The 26,914-nt window shown below is 50.2% G+C and overlaps 1 protein-coding gene across 1 annotated transcript; it reads left to right on the forward strand.

The window, feature by feature from the left end:
* The first annotated feature begins 142 nt into the window (after positions 1–142).
* On the forward strand, positions 143–26,108 carry IRF4 (interferon regulatory factor 4). The gene is made up of 9 exons (XM_077353290.1): positions 143–227; positions 8,847–9,063; positions 12,650–12,836; positions 13,447–13,538; positions 15,527–15,668; positions 18,430–18,537; positions 19,153–19,506; positions 20,994–21,106; positions 23,215–26,108. Exons 2-9 carry the CDS (start codon positions 8,857–8,859, stop codon positions 23,356–23,358), a joined length of 1,347 nt encoding a protein of 448 aa, XP_077209405.1. The 5' UTR covers positions 143–227; positions 8,847–8,856; the 3' UTR covers positions 23,359–26,108.
* The last annotated feature ends 806 nt before the right edge of the window (positions 26,109–26,914 follow it).

Here is a 26,914-nt window from a genome sequence, read left to right on the forward strand (position 1 = left end):
CGCCCCGCCCCGCCCCGCCCTTCCCTCCGGGGCCACCCAAGCAGCAAGAGGCTCCGGCGGCCCCGCCCCAGGACCGCCCCTCCGTGGGCCCGGGCCGCCCGGGTCATAAAAGTTTCCCCTCCCGGCCGGCCCGCCCGCCCGCCTGCCTGCCTGCTGCCGGGCGAGCGCCCCGCTCCTTCCCTCTCGGCCTCTCCCCACCGGCGCTTGGAGCGCAGAGAGCGAGCGCAGTGAGTGGCTTCGTAAGGAAGGGGGCTTGGCTGGGGGAGGGGGGTCCGCTCGGAGGCGGGGAGGCTGGGCAGGCTGGGCAAGCTGGGCAGGCGAGGCGGCAGAGCCCTGTGGGGAGCAGGTGCCGTCGGGCGCGTAGAGGTGCTCTGGAGAGCGGACGGTGGGAGGCGCTTCCTCCGGTTCCCGGCGCAGGAAGGTGGCCCGGATTGCCGGGAAGACTGGGGAAGGGGGGCATCTTCTCAGCAGAGCCGTCGGGAGGGCCAAACCGGGGGGAAGGGGGGACTTCCCGGGCCCTTAGAAGCAACCGCGACCGGGCTGAGTCTACCTGAGTCTACCTGGTCATCGCCCTGCTGGCCCCGTCCTTCCTCGAGCCCCATAAGTCGGCCCACCTGCTTGCAGCGGGGCCAAGAACACGCGGCGCCCGCCCCGGCTTAGCCGCCTTCTGCATGCCGCGCAAGGGCGCAGGACAAGTCCCTCGAGCCGCCTCCGCAGCCGTCGGCGTTTGCGGAATGAAGCGCGCTCGCCGCGGAGAGCGGCGCTTGCGTCAGGCGGCTGGCAGTCCTGGGTGGAAACCGCTGCGCCGGGCCCCAGACCCGGGCACGGCGGAAAGGGCGCCTTTCCCTCGGTTGCGTTGCTGCTGGGTCCACCGGTGGGGCGCAAAGCACAGCTTGCCAGCCAGTGACGCGAGGCTTGAGCCGAAGGGACTGGTCAGGCGGCCGCACCTGTAGCTGCGAGAGCGCGCGGCTCTTGGGGATTGTCCTGCCACGGGCCCGTAGAATTTGTCGTGGGGGGGGTTGCTTTTAGGGGGCTCTATGGAGGGGGGGCTCCCAGAAGTGACCTCCCTCGGGGCTCCAAAGCCCGTGGTCGCCCTTAAGGCTTCATCCGGTTGTAGGAGCGCAAGGAGAGGCAGCCGTCCTTAGTTAAGCCGGGACAGAAGAATCGCCCCCCAGCAGACTACCTAAGCAGATCCAGCATCGACGGGGCGTCTGTCTTCGGCGCCCTTCCTCCCTTCCTAGGGGCGCCCCGGGAATGAAACGGGGTGGCTCCGGAGGGAGACGTGCGCATCTGAGCTCGCTGGGAAGCGTTCTGCTCTTGAGGTAGGGAGGCTGGCGTTGGACGGGCCCCAGTAGTCCGACCACCCTTCCAGTAAGACCCAGCGGGGTGGGAGGAAGCCGTCGAGGTCTTTGGTTTCAGTTCGTTTCAGAGGTCGGCCTGCAGGAGAAGGGCTCAGGTGTTTCAGGCTGCGCCGGCTTTCGAGACCCAAATAGCTCTTGCCAGACTGGCTGTCCGGGGAAGGGAGCGTGGGTTCCCCAAAGCTTGCGCACTGAAGTCCTGGTTGCGCTTAGGGATCCTGGACTCAAACCGGATCTTTCAGAGGGCAAATCCACGGGGTCGGGGGGCACGATAGAAGTCCCACCTCGCGGACGGGAAGGAGCGCCGAGGGAAGCGCTGTCTGGCCGCGGATGTTAGTTCCGCACACGCTGGCTAACGCGCTTTGAGGATGCTTTTGCAGCTGAAAAATCTGCTTCGAAAGGGCATGTAACCAAGCGCATTATCCACGGTGTGCGAAATGCTTTCCAAGCGGCTGGCGGCTGAGACGGAGGACTTTTGACAGGTGGCCACAGGGAGCCCTCTCTCCGCCAGTAGTCTCCCCGGTGCTCTGCAAAGTAGTCTCCCCGGGGCAGAGAGCATTAGGAAGCGGCTGCCGCCACGCCCTGCGGGATGCCGAATCTTTTTCCTCTGAGATCTTTTCACCCAGGCAGAGAAGCAGCCGCCTGCCCCCCCCCCCGCCCCCAAGTCCCAGGACAGAGGCAGGAACTGAAGGAGACCTCTGCAGAGCGCAGGTGTCCCTCTTCTTAGGTCATATACTGAAAAGTGCAGGAGGCAGCAGACCCACCGTCGACTCCCAGGAGTTTTTGTCCGGTGGAAAAGGACGGAGTTAAACTGAGGGGGTTTGAAAAGACGAAAAAAATGGGGAGGTTTTGAAATGCTATTTTGTTAAGGAAGCGGAGAGTCGTTGGCGCTCGGCACAGCCTGAGTTGCATTACACTCTGACATGTAAAAGGGGGGTGGCTGGAGGGAAATGCAAATTCAGGTCGGCTGCGGGGGAATTGCCCCAGCCCTGCAAGCGACCTGAAGCAGCATGGATTGTAGGGCTGTCTGTCTGAAGCGTGCGAAAAGAATCCCGGGGCTGGGGGTGGTTCTTCAACCCTATCCGCGAAAGAACCAAGTTTGGGTCCGGGGGCACCTTGAGAACCGACAAGGTGTCATTCTGGGGGGAAGCTCCCGCGTGCACGCATCTATCGGAAGAAGCGTCCATGCACAGGGACGCTGATCTCCAAAATAAAACGTGGTTGGCCTTCAGGGAGACCCTGGATTCGAACCCTGGACTCGAACCACGTGAACTAACCCACTTGCTCACTTGCTGTGCTTCGAGTCTTGCCCTTGATCGGGCCCGTTTGCACCCGCTGTCTGGCCAAGAGAAAAGCATTTACAACACTCCCGCCACTCCCAACTCCGTGGCCCTCCGTAAGATGCCTCCTGCCGGGAGAACGAATTCACAGCCACGTGCCCTCCTTGGAGTTTGGGGTGGGGGGAAGAGGGTCCTACGCCGGGCACTTGGACCCCGGTCGGCTGCAACCCTCTCCCCCTCTCCCTCCCCTCTCTAGAGCAGGAGTAGTCAAACTGTGGCCCTCCAGATGTCCATGGACGACAATTCCCATGAGCCCCTGCCAGCAGATGCTGGCAGGGGCTCATGGGAATTATCGTCCATGGACATCTGGAGGGCCGCAGTTTGACTATCCCTGCTCTAGCTTGCCGGGTGACTTTGAGCCAAGCAGACATTCTCCCACCTCACCTAACCGAGGAGGCGAGAAAGGGGAGAAGGAGGGGAATCTCTTTGGGGAGGAAGGCGAGTTAGGAAAGAAGTGAACGGAAGAAGTTTCGAGACCGCGGGGAGGCAGCCAATGGGGGTGGGTGGCTGGGTGGGAGAGAATGAAGACATCGCCCTTTTATTCCCAACCACTGCGTGTGTGTGTGTGTGTGTGTGTGTGTGTGGGGTCAGGCACGGGCTTTGGGCCTTTGAAAACCCGGACCAGGGGCGCTTCCCTGAAGCGCGTTAGACGTTCCCCCCGACGTGACATCGGCCTGCGGGCAAACATGGGGGTCTCTGCGCCTGGATGATCCACGCGCCTCTTTCCCCGCGTCTTCCCTGGGCGCACGGGCGCAGCGCTGACTTAGGCGTCCCAAATAATGTCCAGGCCGCCCGTGGGGACTCCCCGACCGTCGAGCGCCCCCAGATGGTTCTAGAGGAGATGGGGGGGGGGGTTGATGTTGAGAATGATGGTTCTCCTTGGCAAAAGCCGCCAAACTCCCTCTCCTGCGTGCCCTGGCCGTCACTCAGGCAGTTGAGCCGAAGCCAGTCTCGCCCATGAGCTGCCACTAGAAGCAGGAAGGACGCTGCGGCAGGCGGGGAGCCTTCCCGGGAATACCGACCCCCACCCAGCTGGGCTGCCCCAGACGGGACCCCTGCTGCCCTGCGGTCCCTTCCCTGTGGAGCCACTCCGGTCTCCGGGCCCATTGCTGGCGGCGTCGCGATCCTCGAGTCGTTTTTGCTGTCACACGACTGCCTTCCCGCAGCGGCGTGGCCCCAGGCGGGGTGGCCCCGACGGTCCTGGCTGGAGCGGCTCTGCCGGCGAGAGGGCAGGACGGCTGGCTTGTCGGAGACTTCCAATGAACCCCACTCCGGGTTTAGACCGGAGTCACCCTGCAAAGTTCCAATCCAGAGGCACCTTGGAGACCAGAGAAGTTTAATTCTGGGCAGGAAGCTTCCCTGCGCATGCACACGCCTTCAGGTGCATGCGTCTGCAGACATGTGTGGACATGGGTCCGTGGATGCACGTCGAAAGCTTATAACCCAGAATAAAATTTGGTTCGTCTTCAAGGGGATACTAGACTTTGGGTTAAACCAAGTTTTATTCTGGGTCCAAGCTTTCAAAGCCTGCAGGCACATGTCTTCAGATGCAGGTATGGCCATGTCTACAGACGCATGCGCCTGAAGAAGTGGGTATGCACACAAAAGCTTCAGCCCAGGGTTAAAAACAGTCCAGGGGCACCTTTAAGATTAACACAGTTTAATTCTGGGCACCAGCTTTCCTGTGCCTTCACACTCCCAAAGCTGAATAAAACCTTGCTGGGCGTCAAGGTGCCAGTGGTTTGTTGCTTCAGACCCACACGACGCCCCACACTAATCTATCTGCATTGGAGGGGAGGGGGGGTCAGTGCAATTGAATCAGTGCTCGTGAAAGGATTCACAACCTTTTTGATCCTATAGGGCGCTTAAGGACCCTAGAATACCAGCCTCCGGGTGGGACCTGGGGATCCCCTGGAATTCCAGACTACAGAGATTGTCCCCTGGAGAAAATGGAGGGTGGGTTCTTAGACATTGTCCCCCACTGAGGTCTCTGTCCTTCCCACGTTCCACCTCCAAATCTCCAGGAGTTTCCCGACCTGGATCTGGCAAGCTTTCCCCACTCTCCCGAGCTGGTAGTCCGGGCGGGGGCTTGTTGGATCTTTCTTACAGATGGATGCACACAGATCCTGGTGGGTCGCCATGTTGCTCTTAAGACCAACCGAGTTTTAATCAAGGAGCTTTCGGGTTCTTGCCAACTTCTCCAGAAACCTCTTGGTGCTGTATCTGAGGACGTGTGTGTGCACCCAAAAGCGTGTCCCTTGAATAATACTTGGCTTAACGGTGCCACTGGACTCAGATGCATGCCTGATGTAGATGTTCCCCGGAACAAGTGAACAGAACTTGGTCAGGGGGAAAGAAAACTTTGCATGTGACTCGGTCTTTAATTTAAGCGGGTGGAGGCTTGCCAACCTCCAGGGGGGGATCCCCCGGAACCCCAGCTTATCTCCAGACCACGTAGATCAGTTCCTTGGTGGGGGGAGAATGGAAGCTTTGGAGAGTGGACTTCCACGCGTACTAAACACCACGTTTTCAAGGCACTTTGCCGTTGTTGTTTTTTTTAACGTGTGAATTGCCAAACCCACTGGCAAAGGGTCGCAAGCAGTGGACCGAAGCCGCGCGCTGTTTAGTGTTGACGAGTCCCTGGGCCCCCCGGGCCCCCCCCCCAGGCTTCAGCCCCAACTCCCCACATCTCTCCCAGCCTGCAGCCGAGGAGGGGCTCTCCGCCTCCTTCCCAGCCGGTCCCACCTGTGCCGCAGGGCGGCTGGAGTCTCCGAGCAGCGTCGGCGGGCCCGCAGGGGACTTTCCGGCGAAGCTGTCGTGGGCGGGCGGCAGAAAGAGGGGCGCCGGGCCTTTCCGTGCACGCCTGAAGGCAGCGGAGGGGGGGGGAGCTCTGGGCCTGCGCGCCCCGTGGAGTTCCCCGGAGGAGGGGAGCTGGCCTGCCGCTGAGAGGCGCGGGATTCGTGTAGCTCAGCTCGGGGCTCTTCCAAGGGCGCCCAAGGGGGCTTTGGTCCCTTTCACACGTGCTGAATTATGCAGCTCTGGTCCCTTTGCCCGTAGAGTTGGCCCTTTGCCCGTAGTGACCCGTAGAGTTGGCCATTTCACGCAGGTCTGTGGCACCCCGCTTTTCAGTACCGCAAGGCGACTCAATGTGTCCTACAATGGTCTTCCCTTTCCTCTCCCCACAACAGGCACCCTGTGAGGTGGGTGAGGCTGAGAGAGCCCTGATATTACAGAAGAAGAAGAGTTGGTTCTTATATGCCACTTTTCTCTACCAGAGGGAGTCTCAAAGCGGCTTACAGTCACCTTCCCTTTCCTCTCCCCACAACAGGCACCCTGTGAGGGAAGTGGGCCTGTGGGAGTTCTGAAGGTCCGGACAGGGGCACCTTTAAGATCAACTCAGTTTAATTCTGGCTAGAAGCATCCCTGTGCATGCACACTGAAGCTTATACCCAGAATTAAACATTGGGAGGTTGGGGGTCTTCTGGAAGTAAAAGCCAGTTGCAAAGCACACTGACCTGAATTGAAAGCATGTTGCTTAGGGCATTGAACAGGTTTTGAGTCCAGGGCTACCTTTAAGACCAACGAAGTTTTATTCAAGGTATGAGCTTTTCTGTACCCAAGCCTGGCTTTCTGCAAGCTGGCAGGGTATTCTGGGGAAACGTCAGCCCTCCCCAATTCTGCAGAAGAGAGCAGGGACCCAGGAAAGCACCTTCCTTGCCACAAATCGTTGTTACTCTTGCTCTTTTCTCCTGCTCCAGAACAAAGTGTAAGTTTGGGGACACCTTGGGAAGCACCAAAGTTTAATTCTGGGTCTAAACGTTCATGGGCAGGTGAACAGCATCAGATACATAGGCTATACCCAGAATTCAACTTTGTTGCCTTTCAAGGTGCCAACTGAACTTGAACTTTGTTCAGCTGCTCCAGACCAACAGAGATGCAGGTGAGTCACAGGTCTGGTCTGAAGCAAATGAACAAAGGTTGAGTCCAGGGGCAAGTTGAATTCTGGGTCCTGGCTTTTGGGTGCATGCGTAGGGCAGCGTATTCCCAGAAGGAAACTTGGTTGGTCTCTACGGACTCAAACTGGGTCCTGGGGCTCCAGACCAACCTGGCTGCCCACCTGAATCTACCAGTCCACTTTCAAGACAGGTAAGGCGAATGTGTTTGAACGCTGCTTCCTCGCAGTGAAAGATCTGCCTTGCTCTGCTCTGAGATACCAGCTCCATTGGGTTCCTTCAAGGCTGGGGTAGAGAATGCTTCCTCAGAAGTAGAACTCCCCTCACAATCCATTGGATTTAAGGCGCGGCATCCTGTTCTTACAACACAGACCGACCTTCAAGGGTTTTGGAAGTTGGAAATGGTGCTACCTAACTTGAAAAGTCAACTTCTGGGTGAAGATTTTGGTGTGCACGAACTGTTCCTCAGATACTCGCATGCACACTAAAGCTTATGCCCAGAATTAAAACTTAGTTGGTCTTAAAAGCTCTGAAGGATGGTCACACATGGCCTTTGTGAGAGGAAGCAGGAAGGGAGGGCGTGGACCGGGGCTGGAAGGGGTCACCAATCCTTGACCAGTTCAAATGGGTAGGCGTGCTGGTCTGAAGTAGCACCATAAAATCAGAGTCCAGTGGCAGCTTTAAGACCCACAAAGATTTATTCAAGGCGTGAGCTTTCGAGTGCAAGCACTCGAAAGCTCACACCTTGAATAAATCTTTGTGGGTCTTAAAGGTGCTACTGGACTCTGATTTTACAGTCCTTGAACGTTTGCTTGGGTCTAAAGGAGACCCGATTGGCCCACGCCACAGATAGGACATTGGGAGAAGAACCAGCAGCGGGTCATTTTAGACAGGCGATGGCTGCAATCCTAAGGAAGCTTTCCTGGGAGCACCCCCCCCCCCCAATACCATGGCACTCATTTAGGGGTTGTTGTTGTTAGGTGCGAAGTCGTGTCCGACCCATCGCGACCTCATGGACAATGATTCTCCAGGCCTTCCTGTCCTCTACCATTCCCCGGAGTCCATTTAAGTTTGTTCCTACTGCTTCAGTGACTCCATCCAGCCACCTCATTCTCTGTCGTCCCCTTCTTCTTTTGCCCTCGATTGCTCCCAGCATTAGGCTCTTCTCCAGGGAGTCCTTCCTTCTCATGAGGTGGCCAAAGTATTTGAGTTTCATCTTCAGGATCTGGCCTTCTAAGGAGCAGTCAGGGCTGATCTCCTCTAGGACTGACCGGTTTGTTCGCCTTGCAGTCCAAGGGACTCGCAAGAGTCTTCTCCAGCACCAGAGTTCAAAAGCCTCAAGTCTTTGACGCTCAGCCTTCCTTATGGTCCAACTTTCGCAGCCATACATTGCAACTGGGAAGACCATAGCCTTGACTAAACGCACTTTTGTTGGCAGGGTGATGCCTCTGCTTTTTAGGATGCCGTCTAGATTTGCCATAGCTTTCCTCCCCAGGAGCAAGCATCTTTTAATTTCTTTGCTGCAGTCCCCATCTGCAGTGATCTTGGAGCCCAGGAAAATAAAATTTCTCACTACCTCCATTTCTTCCCCATCTATATGCCAGGAATTGAGAGGGCCGGATGCCATGATCTTTGTTTTCTTGATGTTGAGTTTCAAGCCAACTTTTGCACTCTCCTCCTTCACCCGCATCAACAGGCTCTTTAGTTCCTCATTTAGGGGTAGACCTGATTAAAAGGGCTGCTGTAACCAAGAGGCGCAGGTTGCCAGTTTCCTGCTGGCCCTTGATGCGGACTGGACGGGGACGGGGCTGAGCGCTGCAAATTCCAGATGGGGACTTTTAGGGACGGAGCCTGTGGAGGGCGGGGTCCCCAGTGCCGTAGCGACCATCCCCCAGTGCCGTAGCGACCCCGTTTTCTCCCGGGGAGCTGGTCCCTGGAGTGTGGAGAGGAGCTGTAATTCCAGGCCGCACCTGGAGGCTGGCATCGCTGCGGAGCCGGGAGCCGTCGGGGGAGCGGCCGTGCCGTGCGCGCTTTCGGGCGTCTGGGTGCGGCCAGGGCGCAGGCTCCGCCTCTGGTCTGCCAGCCCGGGCGGCGCGTTGGCGGCGGGTGGGCGGGAAGGAGGGTGTCGAGGCGGGCAGAGAGGCAGGCAGGCGGCCGTCCGTCCGGTGACTCCTCTCCACCTCCCCCTCCGGCAGGGCGCGGGGCATGAGCCTGGCGGGCGGCGACGGCGGCGGGATGAACTCGATGAGCTGCGGCAACGGGAAACTCCGGCAGTGGCTGATCGAGCAGATCGACAGCAACAAGTACCCGGGCCTCGTGTGGGAGAACGAGGAGAAGAGCGTCTTCCGTATCCCCTGGAAGCACGCCGGCAAGCAGGACTACAACCGCGAGGAGGACGCCGCGCTCTTCAAGGTACCGCCCGGCGCGCCCACCCGGAGGTGGGGTGGGGTGGGGTGGGGGTCTCAGCTCTTCTGGCTCCCGCAGGTTGGGTCTTGGTGGCCCCCTAAGACAGCCGTCTCCATCTCGGGCAGGTTGGCCCAGGCGCCCCCAATGCGCTTTCAAGGAGCGAATCCAGCGGCAAAGAATTGCTCAAGCACATTGGAAGTGACTGATCGGTGGGTAGGAGCGATGGGCTGTAATCTGGAGAACCGGGACTGAATCCCCACTCCTTCTCCACAGGCAGCCAGCTGGGTGGCCTGGGGCCAGGCTCAGTTCTCTCAGAGCTCTCTCAGCCCCATCTTACATCTCAAGGTGCCTGTTGTGGGGAGAGGAAGGGAAGGGGATTGCAGCCACTTTGAGGCACAGGAGGTCTGCTGGTGACCTTGGGACAGTCTCAGAGCTCTCTCAGCCCCATCTTACATCTCAAGGTGCCTGTTGTGGGGAGAGGAAGGGAAGGGGATTGCAGCCACTTTGAGGCACAGGAGGTCTGCTGGTGACCTTGGGACAGTCTCAGAGCTCTCCCAGCTCTCAGGCTGTCCGTTGTGAAGAGAGGAAGGGAAGGCGATTGAAGCCACTTTGAGACCCCGGAGGCCTGCTGGGTGACCTTGGGCAAGTCACAGTTCTCTCAGAGCTATCTCAGCCCCACCTACCTCTCAGGGTGTCTTTTGTAGGGAGAGGAAGCAAGCCACTTAGAGACTTACTACTTTTTCAGGTAGTAAAAAACAGGGTGGTAAAAGCTGGCTCTTCTTTTTTGGTGGGAAGAGGGAAGATGTCTTCTGCTGCTGGGGGTTACTCTGATTAGGGCCCAAATGGAAAGTTAGTTTTGATTTCCTTAGGCACGGATGTCCCTTGTTCCATGTACCAAACTTCACAATGCCCTGAGAGAGAGGCTGGGCCAAAAGACATTGAGGCCACTTTGCCAGCCTCCCGGCTACCTGGAATTTTTAAGCCAGATTGTCTTGAATTGAACCTAGCCCTATGTTCAGTACACCACTCTGGCTGTCAAATTTCACAGGAGAGCAGAGCCTACCCCCTCCCAACCAGAAGTTTATGCTTCTTTCTAGTGGGGCTGATTGTTTTTGAACACTTTGCAATATTGACTAGCCAGGGGTAGTCAAACTGCAGCCCTTCAGATGTCCATGGATTACAATTCCCAAGAGCCCCCTGCCAGCAAATGCTGGCAGGGGGCTCTTGGGAATTGTAGTCCATGGACATCTGGAGGGCCGCAGTTTGACTACCCCTGGACTAAACAATCCTTCCATAACAAATCAAAAGGATTAGAAGCCATATTTTGAGCCACATAGAACTTTCTCACCTACAAATTTATCCCGCACTTGAACTGCTGGAGAAGGATTGAGAAGGTCTAACAGTCCGTTCTGTGCATTGTATAGGAAAGGAAAATAAAGCAAAGGGGTCTACTCTATCTTTTGCATCCTACTGGCATCCTTGAGGTTCCTGAATTAAAATTCCAACCAAGCTGCTTGCTTGTCACACTCCAAAGGGTTTCTTTCCCGTCCTCGTATAATTTCCTTTTCTTCCTTTGATTAACTGCCCTAAGGCCTGATTCATTAGGGCTGCAATCTTGGTTGCTCACAGTAGCATACGCTCAAGTCCTAGAGCCATCGCTGGGACTCGGAGAGTACATAACCGTCGACCAGGATTGCAGCTTTTGTCATTAGCTGCGGCAGGCGTTGTGTAACTGTTTAGTAAAACTTTATTTCTAAGCCTAGTCTTTCTGTTGATGGTTATTGAGTGCTGTTACCTGGAGCAAAGTTACTCCATTTATACTAGAATGAATGTATCTAATTACTTTGAATGGTACGTAATTTACAATAAACAACCGTTCACACTGCTGCCGAATTCCATGCCTTGGTTCTCCTTCCTTCATTGTTCACACTAATGCTGAACTGTTAGGGTTGGTTTTCCGAACTCTTGTGCCATGATCTCTCATTGCAGCATCTGTCTCTCTCTCTGAAATCAGAGTCCAGTAGCACGTTTAAGACCAACAAAGGTTCATTCAAGGCATGAGCTTTCGAGGGCAAGCACTCTTCGTCAGACCAAGAACTTCTGTGGCCAGCCTGCGTGCTTCTCCATTGTCCTTGGCAGCAGGGCTCCTCTCCAGCATCTCTCTGCTCTCTCCGGAGGGAGCCCGTGGCTCTCTGTTGGTCTTAAAGGTGCTACTGGACTCTGATTTATTCTGCTACTTCAGACCAACATGGTCTGAAGTAAATGTCATAGTCCCATTGTATACGGCACTGGTCAGACCACACCTGGAGTACTGTGTGCAGTTCTGGAGGCCTCACTTCAAGAAGGACGTCGATAAAATTGAAAGAGTACAGAGGAGAGCGACGAGGATGATCTGGGGCCAAGGGACCAAGCCCTATGAAGATAGGTTGAGGGACTTGGGAATGTTCAGCCTGGAGAAAAGGAGGTTGAGAGGGGACATGACAGCCCTCTTTAAGTATTTGAAAGGTTGTCACTTGGAGGAGGGCAGCATGCTGTTTCCGTTGGCTGCAGAGGAGAGGACACGCAGTAATGGGTTTAAACTTCAAGTACAACGATATAGGCTAGATATCAGGAAAAACATTTTCACAGTCAGAGTAGTTCAGCAGTGGAATAGGCTGCCTAAGGAGGTGGTGAGCTCCCCCTCACTGGCAGTCTTCAAGCAAAGGTTGGATACACACTTTTCTTGGATGCTTTAGGATGTTTAGGGCTGATCCTGCATTGAGCAGGGGGTTGGACTAGATGGCCTGTATGGCCCCTTCCAACTCTATGATTCTATGATTCTATGGTTACCTCTCTGTCTCTCCCTCTCCCCATTTCTTGAAAGCTCTCTCTCTACTTGCAAATGGTTGTGGCCTGGCATAGGACCTGGCAATTCCACGGACAAGACTGAACTCCCGGAAAGCTTAGTTGTTATTGCCATCAACTCACTGTGCACAGTGCAATAGGCAATGCAGAAGATATGGCGGCTTTTCCCGCCCTCTCTGCCACTTTCTGTCTGCCGTGTCAATCAGAGCTCTCACTGAGTCCCGCAGCAGTCCAAAGAAGCATGTGCCACTGTCTGAGGAAGTGCGCATGCACACGGAACCTCAAACCTTGAATCAATCTTTGTTGGTCTTACAGGTCCCATTGGACTAAAACAATTCCCCCCTACATTAGTGATGCTGGAACAGGAGGTTTCTGTGGATTATTACATGGAAATCTTGCTCCAGTATTGCTTTGCAGCTAAGAGCAGCAGGCAATGTGCTCACCAAGGACATATTTTGCATGGAACTGAAGTATCTAAGGTGGCTTTTGAACTGTATCTAGGCCTTTTAGAAGTATTTCAATTCCAAATCACCAATACAGGATCTTCCTCTGCTGGTAATTCAGCAGATTTACAGACGAACGGCTGCCCGGCTGCGTTCTACAGTGGCAGGAAGATCTCCCTGTTGCTTATCGCAGCAAGAATGAGTTTTGTAGTAAGAATAGAATCTTAATGGTGAAATCTGTGTTGGTGCTTGAAAATATGCACCAAAGTTTGTTGCTGTATGCTAATTGTTGGCAATAATTTCAGGCCTGGGCTCTGTTTAAAGGGAAGTTCAGAGAGGGCATCGATAAGCCGGATCCTCCCACCTGGAAAACAAGGCTGCGCTGTGCTTTGAACAAGAGCAATGACTTCGAAGAGCTGGTGGAAAGAAGCCAGCTGGATATCTCCGACCCATATAAGGTGTACAGGATAGTCCCGGAAGGGGCAAAAAAAGGTGAGGCAGCTTGTGTTATTCATCGGGATAGTCTTGGGGTTGAAGGCAAATGGGGAAAACTGCTCTAGTATTGTTTCAGGCTGCAAACTTTATGGTACAGAAAAAATGACATTTGAGAAAGGGACCTCATGTGGGTCATCTAGTCCAACCCCCTGCACTACGGGGGAAGGGACCTCATGGGTCATCTAGTCCAACTCCCTGCACTATGCAGGACATTGAGAAATGTCATCTCTCAATGTCCTGCACAGTGCAGGGGGTTGGACTAGATGACCCATGAGGTCCCTTCCCACTCTGTTATTCTATGATTATTCTCTGTTTGTATGTAATGGCAAAGTCCAAAATGTTATGGTTAGATTTGCACAATTTAACATCACATTTGCCTGTTTGCTGTCTATTTATCCAGCCACTTGTATTTTGTACATTTATCTGGCCGCAGATGCTTTTCAAGCAGCGGAATTCTAGAATCTCACCCCTTTGCTAAGACATGTGCTGTGAAGTAGCCGAGAGCATATTAGAACAGGAAGTTAAACGGTTAAGAAGACGTCATTTCTCCCCAAGAGTCCTTAAGATAATACACAAATTGCTCTTTTTTCCATCCTCGTGTACACAGGAGTGAACAAGCAGAGTTTGGAGGATCCCCAGATGATTCTGTCTAATCCCTACCCCGTGAATTCAACCTCCTACCCCGCACTACAGTCTCCGGTACTGATCATCATTGTAGCAGTCTTTTCCGGTCATAAAATGGTGGTGAAACTAACCCTTGAAAGACCTTTCTCTTTCAGCCACACTTTGAGGCACTAGGAGGGGAAAAAAAAGAAAACAAAACCCCTACTTCTCTCTTTTCTTTTCTTTAGAGAGAGAGAGAGAGAGAGATACCCAGCATTACCTTACCTAGACCTAGGCAGCATCTGATGAATTCTTAACTGGGAATAAGCTCCATTGAAAAAATATTGGGCTTACTTCTAAGAAGACCTACTTAGAAATAAAGTCCTACATTCATCAAACCTCCTAATGTGGTGCATGATCGGATGCTGTGCTTGTGTTGTGTCTTGACCTGCACGACGCTGAAAAGGAAATAATAAAGAATGTCAGAAAGAAACACATGGGTGTTTCTGGGGCCAGAAGCTTGTTAAAGGTGCCTTTAAGAGAGCCAGTTTGGTGTAGTTTGGTGACCTTGGGCTTGCCACGGCACTGATAAAGCTGTTCTGACTGAACAGTGATATCAGGGCTCTCTCAGCCTCACCCACCTCACAGGGTGTCTGTTGTGGGGAGAGGAAAGGGAAGGCGACTGTAAGTCGCTTTGAGCCTCCTTCGGGGAGAGAAAAGTGGCATATAAGAACCAGCTCTTCTTCTTCTTCTTCTTCTACTACCACTACCACTACCACTACCACTACCACTACCACTACCACTACCACTACTACTACTACTACTACATTCAGTTCCATTTCAGCTTTATCTCCTGCTGTCACAGTGGTAATCTTTTGCCCACTGTGTTTACCTAATTTTCCAATTGAAATTGCAGGGTGTGTTGGTTTTACATAACAATGATGTATACAAGTGTGAACCCGTTGCATATGCTCGCCATCTGCTGAGCGGGACTTTGGCTCTGTGCTTCTGGCATTTTTAGGGAAGTAGTAAAATGTTATAAGGCGCAACACAAAGTGCTATAGTACCGGGTTAAGGCACATACTTTGCATTACAGGTCCCCAGTTCAATCCCTGGCATTTGTAGTGAAAGGAACCCTTCTAGCATGGCTTTCCACAAGACTGAAGAGTTGCCACCAGTCTAAAGGAAACTCCAAGCAGCTACACAGTATACTGGGTTGCCAACTTTGAATTGGGAAAGCAATTATTTTTTTCAGGAGAACGAATTGCCTGGAGGTCAGTCATAAGACCAGGAGACCTGCAGACCTCACCCTGGAGACTGGCAATCCCAACAGTTTGCTAGATTTTATAGCATGGATTAAAATTTTAGAAAGACACCCGCTTCCCCTGTATACTCAAGCTCAACATCCATCCATCAGCAGACAAGCTGTTGCTATTCCAGCTAGAACTCAGACCAATTTCCTTGTGGTCTCTTCCTGTCCCAGAGCAGGACTGGGTGGCACTCCCCCCCCATACCCACCCCTCAACCATCTGTAGAGGGATCCAAGTATGAGCTTTTAAAGAAACAAAGCACCTCAAAGGAAAGCAAGTACTCTAAATTCAACACAAGCTCTCCACAAAGTGATCTGTACTTTAGATCAGGGGTAGTCAACCTGTGGTCCTCCAGATGTCCATGGACTTTGCTGGCAGGGGCATTTGCTGGCAGGGGCTCATGGGAATTGTAGTCCATGGACATCTGGAGGACCACAGGTTGACTACCCCTGCTTTAGATAACGAAGGTATCTCATAAGAGAATTTGAACACTTGGTTTCAGAGTCTTTATCAGATTAAGAAGGCAAAGGATTCATCACAGTAGAATGGAAGTGCCGCTGTGGCAAAATCTTTTGCAGCTGGGGAATTTTTAGGAATACTCCCCTGGAAACTCTCTTTGTCGGTGGGGGAGGGGGAATCAAAGTAAGCTGAAGAAGATGACCCCAAGTTGGCACTGCTTCTATGTGCAGTTGTCTCCGGCTAAAACAGAATGTGATTTATGAAAAATAAATAACAATTTAAATAAAATCAATAACGTTGTAATAAAATATGCAGGTGCCGAGCTACAGAGTACCCCCTGACCTTAACTGGAGGGAGTATGTCCCTGATCCATCCCACCCGGAGATTTCCTACCAGTGTACAAGTGCTTCTTTCGGACCTCGCACCCACCACTGGCAAGGGCCAGCCTGTCAGAATGGTAAGTGGGCATAGCCGTTCTACCCAGAGTGGCACATTCTTTTCATTTATTCGATTTGTCATTTGATTTTTATGCCTCCCCTCTCCCCAAGCAGGCTTGGGACGGTTTACAATAATAACAAATAAAGATATTGTGAAAACAGTTTGAAATGCAGTCTAACAAATCCATTCCCTCCTCCGACCTTCAGTCTCATGCCAGACTGATCCTGGGGGATAGGGGATGGGAAGCTAAGGAGAGGTGGAAAGCTATTATTATTATTATTATTATTATTATTATTATTATTATTATTATTATTATTATTATTAACTGCCACTCCCACGAGGCTCGTGGCGGTTCACAAAAATCCAACTAAAACCCATTAAAACCCCATTAAAATGGACAAACACAACACAATAACAATGGCGGCCAACAAATGGCGGATCCCTCTACCCCTTCTTCCACCCGACTACTAGTGGGTGGAGAGAAGAGAGACAGAATCCTAGATGGCATTTGTCGTTGATCATCAAGGGGGACCCCAATTGATCTTCCTTCACTAACCCTGCCTCAACCATAGACCTGGTGGAAGAGCTCTGTTTTACAGGCCCCGTGGAAAGCTGAAAGATTCTGCTTGGCCTCAAGCACAGGCTGGTGGAAGTGTGTTGTCTTTGACTTCTCCATCAGGGCCTGGATTTCAACCGGTACCTCCTTCCACCAGGTTTAAGCCAGGGCCGAAAAGGCCAAGCAGACATCTTTGGGGCCAGGGATCACCAGCAAGTTGGTATTTGCAGAGCACAATGCTATCTGGGGAACATATTGGGAGAGACAGTCCCTAACTGTACACGAAATCATGGCTTCCGGTCCAGAACTTCATAGCCTTGCAGATATGCATGTGGAGCTCCTAACTATGTGGGCTTCCTGATATGCTTCTGAGAATGAACAAGGATCCCTGTATTGACGTCTGCACTCTCCCCCTCTGTAATGGTGAACTGGGAAATTTGGGGGATTGGGAAAACATCCAGGCTGCATGGAACTAGAATGACATGTGATATGATAATGGCATGACGAGGCCCCAAATCAGTATTTGAGCAGGCATGGAGGGAGGAGAAGTGAGTGTTTGTCCTCCTCTTCCTTAAATCAAGGCATTTAGGAGTGTTCCACTCTGCATTATCTCCTGTGGTTTTGTTCTATTTAATTGAATAGAAGATTGAGCATCTGAAATGAGAAGAGTGTAATGCTGCCGTAAGGTCCAGGGAGCTCTGATTATGTGGGTTCAAAACAATGGCTAAGGCTAAGCATCCCAAGTGAATTGGGCTAATTTCTGACGGCGAACGTAATTTGTGTTTTTTAAAGTTTTGGCAAGAACGTTCTTCTATTCTCCGTAGTTTTATAAACTTGAAAAATTTGCCCTGCGGCCTGCCAAATCAAAATGCTACTTTGTTTTTGGCTGCTGCCCCAGATATGCCTATTAATGAGTAAATCAAAATGATTTCAACAGAATTCAAGTACACTTTCTCCCCCCCCCCTTTTTTTTATTAAGGGGTTTCCCATTGATTCCAGTCAGAAATGACCTCCCCTGTTGAATTCAATTAAACTTGGAGGTTTTGTGTCCTTGAAAACGGGCTCTTAGCAGAAATGCCCAGAGTCCTCTGAAGTCACTGACAGAGGCCCCGGTGTAACGCTCTTAGTTATCTACCAGCCTTCCATGAAGACAGACTCAAGCGGGCAGCCATGTTGGTCTGAAGTAGCCGAACAAAGTTTGAGTATAGTTTCACCTTTAAGACCAACCAGGTTTCGTTCAAGGTGTAAGCTTCTGAGTGCTTTTCTGACAAAGGGTGCTGTGCCCACAAATAAAACTTAGTTGGTCTTCAATAAAACTTAGTTGGTTTTGAATAAAACTTAGTTAAAGTTGAACTTTGTTTTCCGGAACAAGGGTTTTGGTTTTTAGACTGATCCAAGTACAGGCTGTATGATTGTCAGTCAATTTTTTGTTCTAAGGTTCATCCAAGATTTAAAGCAGGAATTCCCAATCAGGGGACCCTAGGGGGTCCATAGGAGCTCAGAAGTGGCAGGGTATGGGGTGTGTGTCTGGGCTGTCTTCTCAACTCCTACTCTTCTATCTGGCCTATATGAGGCAGAACTGCCATAGTAGCAGTAAAAGCGGAGGAGGGATCAAAAGGGCCCATTATGCACGGAGTGGAAGGTCCGCATTCGGGGTGGAATTGCGGTGGCTAAAATCACCAATTATGCACGCTGCAGGTGGCAACCGGTGCAGAGTCAATGTATGCCGCCAAAAAACCGCGTTAGTGAGATGCGGAAGAAAGTGGAGCTTTCCAGGACCAGGGTGCAACCAGAAGCGGCTCCAGAGTAGCCGTGTGCATAATCGGATACTCTGGGTTTTGCCGCCGTTGCGTTCCGCCCCGTGTCGTGTGTAAGCAGTTTGCTTCGCTTCTTCCTCCTCTGCGTTCTCCATGCCACCGTTTCAGCGGCCATGCATAATAGGCCAAGGAGGGCTAAGGGGTTTGGGCATGATGTCAAATCCAGGGGTGTGGTCAGGGGCGTGGCCAGTCGGCATCACTTCTGGTCCTCCTTGAAGTCTGAAAAATTATTTCAGGGGCTCCTGCATTGTCAAAATGTTGAAAAAAAGCTGTGCTAAAGTGTTGGAAGCCATAAGAGTCACAGAGTCTTGTAGAATGGGAACTTGATGTGTGTAGTTCAGTTTTGTGTGTGTGTGGATCTTTCTGTAGTCTTAATGTGTAACATTGATCTTTATCTGTGAAAACAGGTTGCCAGGTAACTGGGACCTTTTATGCTTGCCCCCCACCTGAGTCTCAGACATCTGGGATCCCCATAGAGCCAGGCATAAGGTCTGGAGAGGCGGTCGCATTCTCAGGTATGTAAGCCATTCACCCTGTGCTCCCACTGCCACTCTGATGCACGTAGCCCAGGCAAGCCTGATTCCTGTCAGATCTCAGAAGCTAAGTTCACCGAATCAGCCTCTCCGTCAGATGGCTATCTAGCCTCTGTTTAAAAATTTCCAAAGATGGAGAACCCACCACAACCCGAGGAAGCCTGTTCCACTGAGGAACCGCTCTAACTGTCAGGAACCTCTTCCGGATGTTTAGCCGAAAATGCCGGAGGTGTAGCGCTTAGCTTTCTTGCAGATAAGTGGTGGCATTTTGCTTTCTTGCAGATATTATTTATGTAGCATTTCTTGCAAAGAAAATCCCCACAAACCCCAATCTGAATCTTCTTCCTCATGGTAACACTGGAGAAGCAGGTCATTAGAATGAAGCAGTGAGGCTGAGGTTCAAAGTGAAAACGTTTGCATGTTAATACGTTTGAAACGGTAAACAGATCTTTATTACGGTCATAGAACAGCAGTGTGAAAATGAGTACGTTTGAATCCTCGTTTTTGAGGTCTTGCACGATAACCAAGCCGCGGTGAGTCTTGCCTTGTTTGCAGATGTTTTACAAACCAACAAAGTCAATATAAATGTGTTTCCAGATTGCCGCCTGCACATCGGCCTCTACTACAACGGGAGTCTAGTCAAAGAAGTCACCACGTCAAGCCCCGAGGGCTGTCGGATCTCCCACGGCCAAACGTACGAGGTCAGCGGCCTCGAGCAAGTCGTGTTCCCTCACCCGGAAGACCTTGGCCAGAGGAAGACAGCTGAGAAACTGCTCAGCCACTTGGAAAGGGGAGTCATACTCTGGTTGACCCCCGACGGCCTCTACGCGAAGAGACTTTGCCAGAGCAGGATATACTGGGATGGCCCTCTGGCTTTCTGCAGCGACAGACCCAACAAACTGGAAAGGGAGCAGAGCTGTAAACTTTTCGATACCCAGCAGTTTTTGTCAGGTAATTGTTTTTTCCAACTGAGCCGCAATGGTCAGAGCAGGGGTAGTCAACCTGTGGTCCTCCAGATGTCCATGGACTACAATTCCCATGAGCCCCTGCCAGCAAATGCATTTGCTGGCAGTGGCTCATGGGAATTGTAGTCCATGGTCATCTGGAGAGCCGCAGTTTGACTACCCCTGGGTCAGAGCATCGTTCTGGTGTATGATTGAAGGGATGGCCGTTTGTGTCAGCTGTTTTTTCTTCCGTATCTGTTGACTGTCCATTTCAGTTATTCGCAAGTTGAATCTGGCACACGGATCATGTAAGGGCCGCAGATCTCCCAGGCTTTCTCCTCCTCTCAGCAGTTTTCTCCAGTTCCAGTACAGCCAGCTCAGGGTCATGCTAAAGAGTGGCGGCCTCTTATCTGGAGAACTGAGATCGATTCCCCGCCCCTTCTCCACATGCAGCCAGCTGGCTGACCTTGGGCGAGTCATAGCTCTCTCAGAGCTCTCTCAGCCTCACCTACCTCACAGGGTGTTTGTTGCGGGGAGAGGAAGGGAGCGCAATTGTAAACCGCTTTGAGACTCCTTCAGGTAGAGAAAAGCAGAGTACAAAAACCCTGCCCTTCTTCTGGGATAATTTATTCTCAAGGGCTGAAAAACAACTTGAACTGAAGCAGGACATCGGCACGCCCCATTTCTCCTGTGAACTTGTGCTGGAGACTTCTGTGCCATCTTCGTGCCATTGGCTGTGGTGCTGACAGGGGTGTCTAGGGTTGGCAGGTTGTCCGGGGGAAATGCGCTGTCCTTCTAACAGGATGTTATTTACCACCATGCCATGAAGAGAGCTTCAGTTGCCCATTTCTGCACATCAGGCCTCTATTAAAGGGACAAGACAGTTTTCACCAGTCCAGGTGTCACTTGTAGTGTTGTGATATGCTAACACACACACACACACACACACACACACACACAAATGATTAAACAATGAGGAGGAGAGCAGGAGAGCAAGATGCAAGACACACATATGGGAAACACCTTCATGTTTCATATAGTACATGGTTGTAGCCAGCGTTAGAGCCTTTGCCATAAAAAATCTTTTAACACAGGCTGGTTTTCCTCGCCTCTATTTTTTTTCCTTCCACAGCTCTGGACTTTAGACCTAGAGCAGTAGTTCTCAACCTTCCTAATGCTGCGACCCTTTAATTCAGTTCCTCGTGTTGTGGTGACTCTGGGGTTTCTCAGTTAGTTGTTCCACCATGCCGATCTCGCTCTTTTCCGCTGCTCCAGACAGACAAACGCTCTATCTTGATCTACCCCGCAAGGCTGTTGTGTAGATGGAGCCCCTTGAACAAGCTGCTTGCCCTGTGAACAAGCTTGCCCTGTGAACAAGCTGCTTGTCCTGCGCTTGCCCTGCTTGCCCAAAGGGGTCCAGACCCCCGGGTTGAGAACCACTGCCCTAGAGCATAACTAAACATTAATTCTGAATGTTTTCTGTCGTCTTTCTAGAACTGCAAGTATTTGCTCACCATGGACGCCCGTTGCCGAGATTCCACATCGTCTTGTGTTTTGGAGAGGAATTTCCAGATCCGCAAGGGCAGAGAAAGCAAATTACAGCTCGTGTAAGTATCAGCCACTGCAAGTATAAGTCTGTGGCAGAACGGAGATACTGTAATCGATTTAAATATGCGTCAGAATTGGCTTTAGTAGTATGCATTATGATTCCCAGCAGTTACGGCACATTTTGAATCCATTCTGAAAACATTGCTGCCAATTCCTGCCTGGCAGTGTTATTACAGACCAGCCTTTTTCAACCTTTTTGACTATAGAGGTCCTGCTGAAATATTTTTCAGGCTTTGAGGTACCAGGAAGTGATTTCAGCTGGCCACACTTCCCTGTCACACTCCACAGAAGTGAGAAGAGCCTCAGACAGAAAAGGTTTAAATGGCTGGTAGCCATTCCCTTCCCACCCCCTCCAGACTCATCAGTGACCACTTTGGGAAGGGAAGGATAAACCTGTCCAAATAAGGGTAGATTTTTTTTACAATTAAATCCCCCCTTTTTCTTTCACAGGGTGGGAAGGCTCTTCTCATCCCCCATTTTGAAGCCCCCCACTCTGCAGCCCCATTGAGGGATTGCGGTACTGAATAGTAACACAGTAGTGTGGCTGGGAAACCTTTTAGAGCAGGGGTAGTCAACCTGTGGTCCTCCAGATGTCCATGGACTACAATTCCCATGAGCCGCTGCCAGTATTTGCTGGCAGGGGCTCATGGGAATTGTAGTCCATGGACATCTGGAGGACCACAGGTTGACTACCCCTGCTTTAGAGGCATATCTCACTGTATTGCTGACAATCTGCACCTGTAGTACCAAATTCTGTGTGATTTACATTTGCAACATCATAGTAAGCTTTAAGATGAACCTTTGAAATGGGAATGCAGGATTTAAGATACTGGAAATCACAATTTGTCTCAATACTGTTAACAAGATGGGCGTTGAATATAAACACGCCAAAGATGTTCACCAGGTCTTTACCGCCTGCTTCTTCCTTTGGCTTAAGTCACTGTCCAAACAATTTAATGAAAGCCACTTAGCTTGGGCTCCAGATGAACCCAAGCAGCTGATGACTAGTGATACAAATTCAAGAATGCCAACTTACTTAGCTAGTAATCAGGTTGTAATTTGTATTTCAAGGTATAATTGTGACCCATTATTTATAAAGGTTCAGTTAAACATGTTGTGGGGAGAGGAAAGGGAAGGCGATTGTAAGCCGCTTTGAGCCTCCTTCAGGTAGAGAAAAGCAGCACATAAGAACCAACTCTTCTTCTTCCTCTTCCTCTTCCTCTTCTTCTAGTTTTTTAGCCAAAGCCATGAATACAATCTAATTTTTCCTCCAACTGCACTGTATCTATTTTAATGTTAGCTCATATGATGGTGGGCATTTTGAAACTCCTTCAGGCAGTGAAAAGCGGGGGATAAAAACCAACTCTTCTTCCTCTTCCTCTTCTTCTGATATTATTGCTGGCTAAGACACTTTTGTCTATAAAGTTTTATGCATGTTTGTGACTTCTTTAACATTGTTCCCCTACATCTCTGAGGTATAAGGTTAGTGATATAGGGTAGCCGCCAGTGAAATCTTCTGCCTTATGGCCAAGTCACACAGTTGAGAATAACCCTTTGATTCCCTGAGGTGGGCCAGCCCAAATGTGGGGTGCTAGTGTTAGCTTCCCCACATCTGTATGTTTAGAAGAACCGCCTAAATTCAGAAATTGTTTTAGTAGCACCTGCAGGTGGGCAATCGGCCTGTCCTAGGTATTGTGGGTAAATATATTTCCAAGCATTTGCAGGACTGAAGTCATTCTGATGTCCGTATTAGGCTTCTGTGGTTTTTAAATCAGTATCTGCAGGTAATTTTGAAATGGTAGAGCAGGGGTGGCCAAACTGTGGCTCTCCAGATGCCCATGGACTACAATTCCCATGAGTCCCTGCTGGCAGAGACTCATGGGAATTGTAGTCCATGGACATTTGGAGAGCCACAGTTTGGCCACTGGCGTGCTAGAGTCAGATCACTTGAAAGCATGAAGTAAGTGAAGAGATGATTTTGATGACCCCCCAAGTTCTCAAATGGAACTCCAATGCTTTGTTCTGTGCGTTTGTTCGGTAATCCGTGTCGTGAATGAATGAGAGCTCCTGGCCATGTCTCCTATTCACTTTTGTCTCTCTTATTAAGGTTGAGCCTGTATTTGCAAGACAGCTATACTATTTTGCACAGCAAAACACCGGACATTTTCTTAGAGGCTACGATATGGCAGAACAAATCGCCAGCTCAGAGGATTACCACCGATCTCTTCACCACTCCTCTGTTCAAGAATAAATGCGTAGAAGAGGGGCGCCTTTTGAAGGGTAGAAGAACCATTGACTCTGAACGGAAAGAGAAGAATCAGTGCATGGATTTGCCCTGGGGAACGAAGCAAGCCCAAGAAATGGACGCGGGCAAGCCGAAAGATGTTAAACAACAGACATGGCAATTCCTGCACAATCTTTTGGACTTCAGGACCTCAAATTCGACTACTGGGGTTGTGTGCGAAAGCTGACAAAACGTCCGACATGTTTACATGGGGTTAATTGAAAACCGTTGTCTTGTAAACTCCTTGAACGTAGATTCCTTCCTATTTATTTGTTTAGAAATCTCAGGGCAAGAATTCCTAGAGAACAGCTTGGTGTATTGGTTAAGAGTGGTGACCTCTAATCTGGAGAGCCGGGTTTGATTCCCCGCTCCTCCACATGCAGCCAGCTGTGTGACCTTGGGCTAGTCACAGTTCTGTTAGAGCAGTTCTTGTAGAGCAGTTCTATCAGAGCTCTCTCAGGCCTACCTACCTCACAGGGTGTCTGTTGTGGGGAAAGGAAGGGGAGGTGTTGTGAGACTCCTTCGGGTAGTGAAAAACGGGGTATAAAAACCAACTCTTCTTAGAGCAGAACAACAGTTATAGTATGAGATTGTGCTAAAAGGGAGGTATTAATGGTTATTTTCAAATTATATATTTTCAAATTATATATGCTATTTTTAAGACCTCTACATTCATCAAAGAATATTGTAGTGTACACTTTTCCTTTAAAGGAAGACAATTGCTGACCTTTTTCTCATATAATTTTAACGATTATTGTTGCTGTTGCTACTCTTGGTTTGGTTACTGAGTTTTACAGAAGAACATTGTCCCAGTATATTTCATTTAGTTAAAGTTAAGATCAGTAAACTAGCAGAACTTCTGTCTTAACCGCTAGCTCAAGGTACTTAAAAAAAATTAGCGAAGTCAGAGAATTGCATATTTACGAGGCCTGAGATGAATTTGTGAACATTTCCGTGTAAACCTCTACACCAGCCCTTCTCAGGCATGTGTGCAAGGGGCCAAAGACTGAAAAGTGTAAGAAGGGGGAGCCCCAAGGGTTGGGGGGAGCGGCTGGTCACCCACATGCAGCCAGCTGGGTGACGTTGGGCATGCCTCACAGCACTGATAAAGCTGTTCTGACCCAGCAGTAATATCAGGGCTCTTTCAACCTCATCTCCCTCACAGGGTGTCTGTTGTGGGGAGAGGAAAGGGAAGGTGAATGTAAGCCACTTTGAGGCTCCTTCTGGTAGAGAAAAGTGGCATATAAGAATCAACTCTTCTTCTTCAGTAATATCAGGGCTTTCTCAGCCTCACCTCCCTCACAGGGTGTCTGTTGTGGGGAAAGGAAGGGAAGGTGAATGTAAGCCGCTTTGAGACTCCTTCTGGTAGAGAAAAAGCAGCATATAAAAACCAACTCTTCTTCATACCGCCTGATCAGGACCGTAATCTGAATCTGTTGCTTTAGTTTTAAGAGCCAAAATACTTTGAGTATTGAAGCTCTATGCTATTTTGCTGATCCTGATGGAATATTGGCTTGATGGAAAGCTGCAATTTCTGCTAGATGTATCAAGGGAGCAAGCGGCTATCAAGGTACTGTCTTTCCTTAAACAAGACAACCAAGCCTATCATGTTGATGACTATTGTCTGTGCCAGAATACCCTCTTCTCCCAAATACAATACTTGTACGTCTAATCAAGGGAAAAAATTCTATGTTGTTATACAATTGGCAGTAGATTCATGTGCTAGAAAATACTGTATACATCTTAAAGATGCACACTGCCATGGGATATACTATCCCGCCAATCTTCCCCACTCTGCAAGCCGGTACATATTGCACTTTCCCATAACTTTGCATATTCTTCCTGACAAGTTGAAGGAAACAGTGGAACGTGCAGTGCTGTTTTGTACGTGGGTGTCAACCTGTTCAAGCTAAAGCCCCTTTTCTTGGTGGAGGGGAGACACTTTTAGGCTTGCAGCCCTCCCTCCTTTTTCTTTCGGCTCAGTTCTGCCTATAAACATGTTCCTTTTGGTTCTTAAAGGTTTGATGTCTTAACGCTGTGTCAATTCCATTGAGCATAGCGGCACTTCTGTATCTGGTTGCACTATCATGCAGTCTTACACGTGAGTTTACTCGTGTCCTTGAAATCATTGGGCTTAGCCTGGAGTAACTCTGGTGAGGGCTGCACTGAAAATATTTCTTCTACTAGGCAGAATATGTAGCATTCGAGTCCTAAATTCAGTACCCAAAAGTTCGATTTGAAAGTTCGATTCATTGAATTTTATGATTCCCCCTCCAAGTAGCATCTTCAGGATGAGGCAGTTGGATGCATAGCCCAAGATGTGGATGTATAAAGTGCTTGCTTCAGCGGCACGTATACTAAAATTGAAATGATATGGAGAAGATTAGCAGGATGTGAATGTATATGCCAAATGCTTTGGAGTATTTGAAATGCAGATTTGTGCTGTCTTTTAGAATACATACTCTAGATCAGGGGTGGTCAAACTGCAGCCCTCCAGATGCTGGCAGGGGCTTCTGGGAATTGTAGTCCATGGACATCTGGAGGGCCGCAGTTTGACTACCCCTGCTCTAGATAGTACATTGAGGACAGAGTTTTATTTTAAGTGTAATGGGATTTTTGAAGTGTGCTTCCTCTCTTAAGCCGTTAGTCTTGTATGCTCAAAACTGCAGCCTCCCAAACCTGGTTTCATGTAAAATAAAACCGTCAAAGCTTCATTATATGGCTTTCTCCTTTCTCTGTAAAGGTGTCCGTGTTTTAAAATATGTGTTTAACAATGCAATGCTCTGCATGTTTCCTCAGAAGGAATTCTCACTGTATTCTGTGTGGTTTCTCCCAGGTAAGTATGTCTGGGATTGCAGCTAGTAGTAGCAGTAGTAGAAATTTTATTATGGTTTGCACCAGGCATATAACAGGGGAAATTACACAATGCATCCCAGATAAAACATAATGGCTAAAATACTTATTAAAAGTTACTTTAAAACTTGGTAGTGAAATGTATAGTGGGTTTTTTAAACTAGAGCAGAAATAGCTTTGAGCCTGAAACCAAATCTTCACATTTCATTTTTCATGGCGGACCCTACCAGCTCCACAAACTCTACATCCTATTGAACAAAATTTAGCAACAGGTTTAGTGATTTGGGGGGATTCGTCAGACAGTAATTTATTAATAATGTCTGTGTTATGTGTAACAGTTTGGCCAACTTTTGCTTTACAAAGAAGAAGAAGAAGAAGAGCTGGTTCTTATATGCCGCTTTTCCCTACCCGAAGGAGGCTCAAAGCGGCTTACAGTCGCCTTCCCATTCCTCTCCCCACAACAGACACCCTGTGGGGTGGGTGAGGCTGAGAGAGCCCTGATATTCCTGCTCAGTCAGAACAGCTTTATTAGTGCTGTGGCGAGCCCAAGGTCACCCAGCTGGCTGCATGTGGGGGAGTGCAGAATCGAACCCGGCATGCCAGATTAGAAGTCCGCACTCCTAACCACTACACCAACTGGCTCTCAAATGGATGGATGAACTTAGCTTGG

The sequence above is a fragment of the Paroedura picta genome, chromosome 9 (genome assembly GCF_049243985.1).
Source record: "Paroedura picta isolate Pp20150507F chromosome 9, Ppicta_v3.0, whole genome shotgun sequence".
Taxonomy (NCBI): Eukaryota; Metazoa; Chordata; class Lepidosauria; order Squamata; family Gekkonidae; genus Paroedura; species Paroedura picta.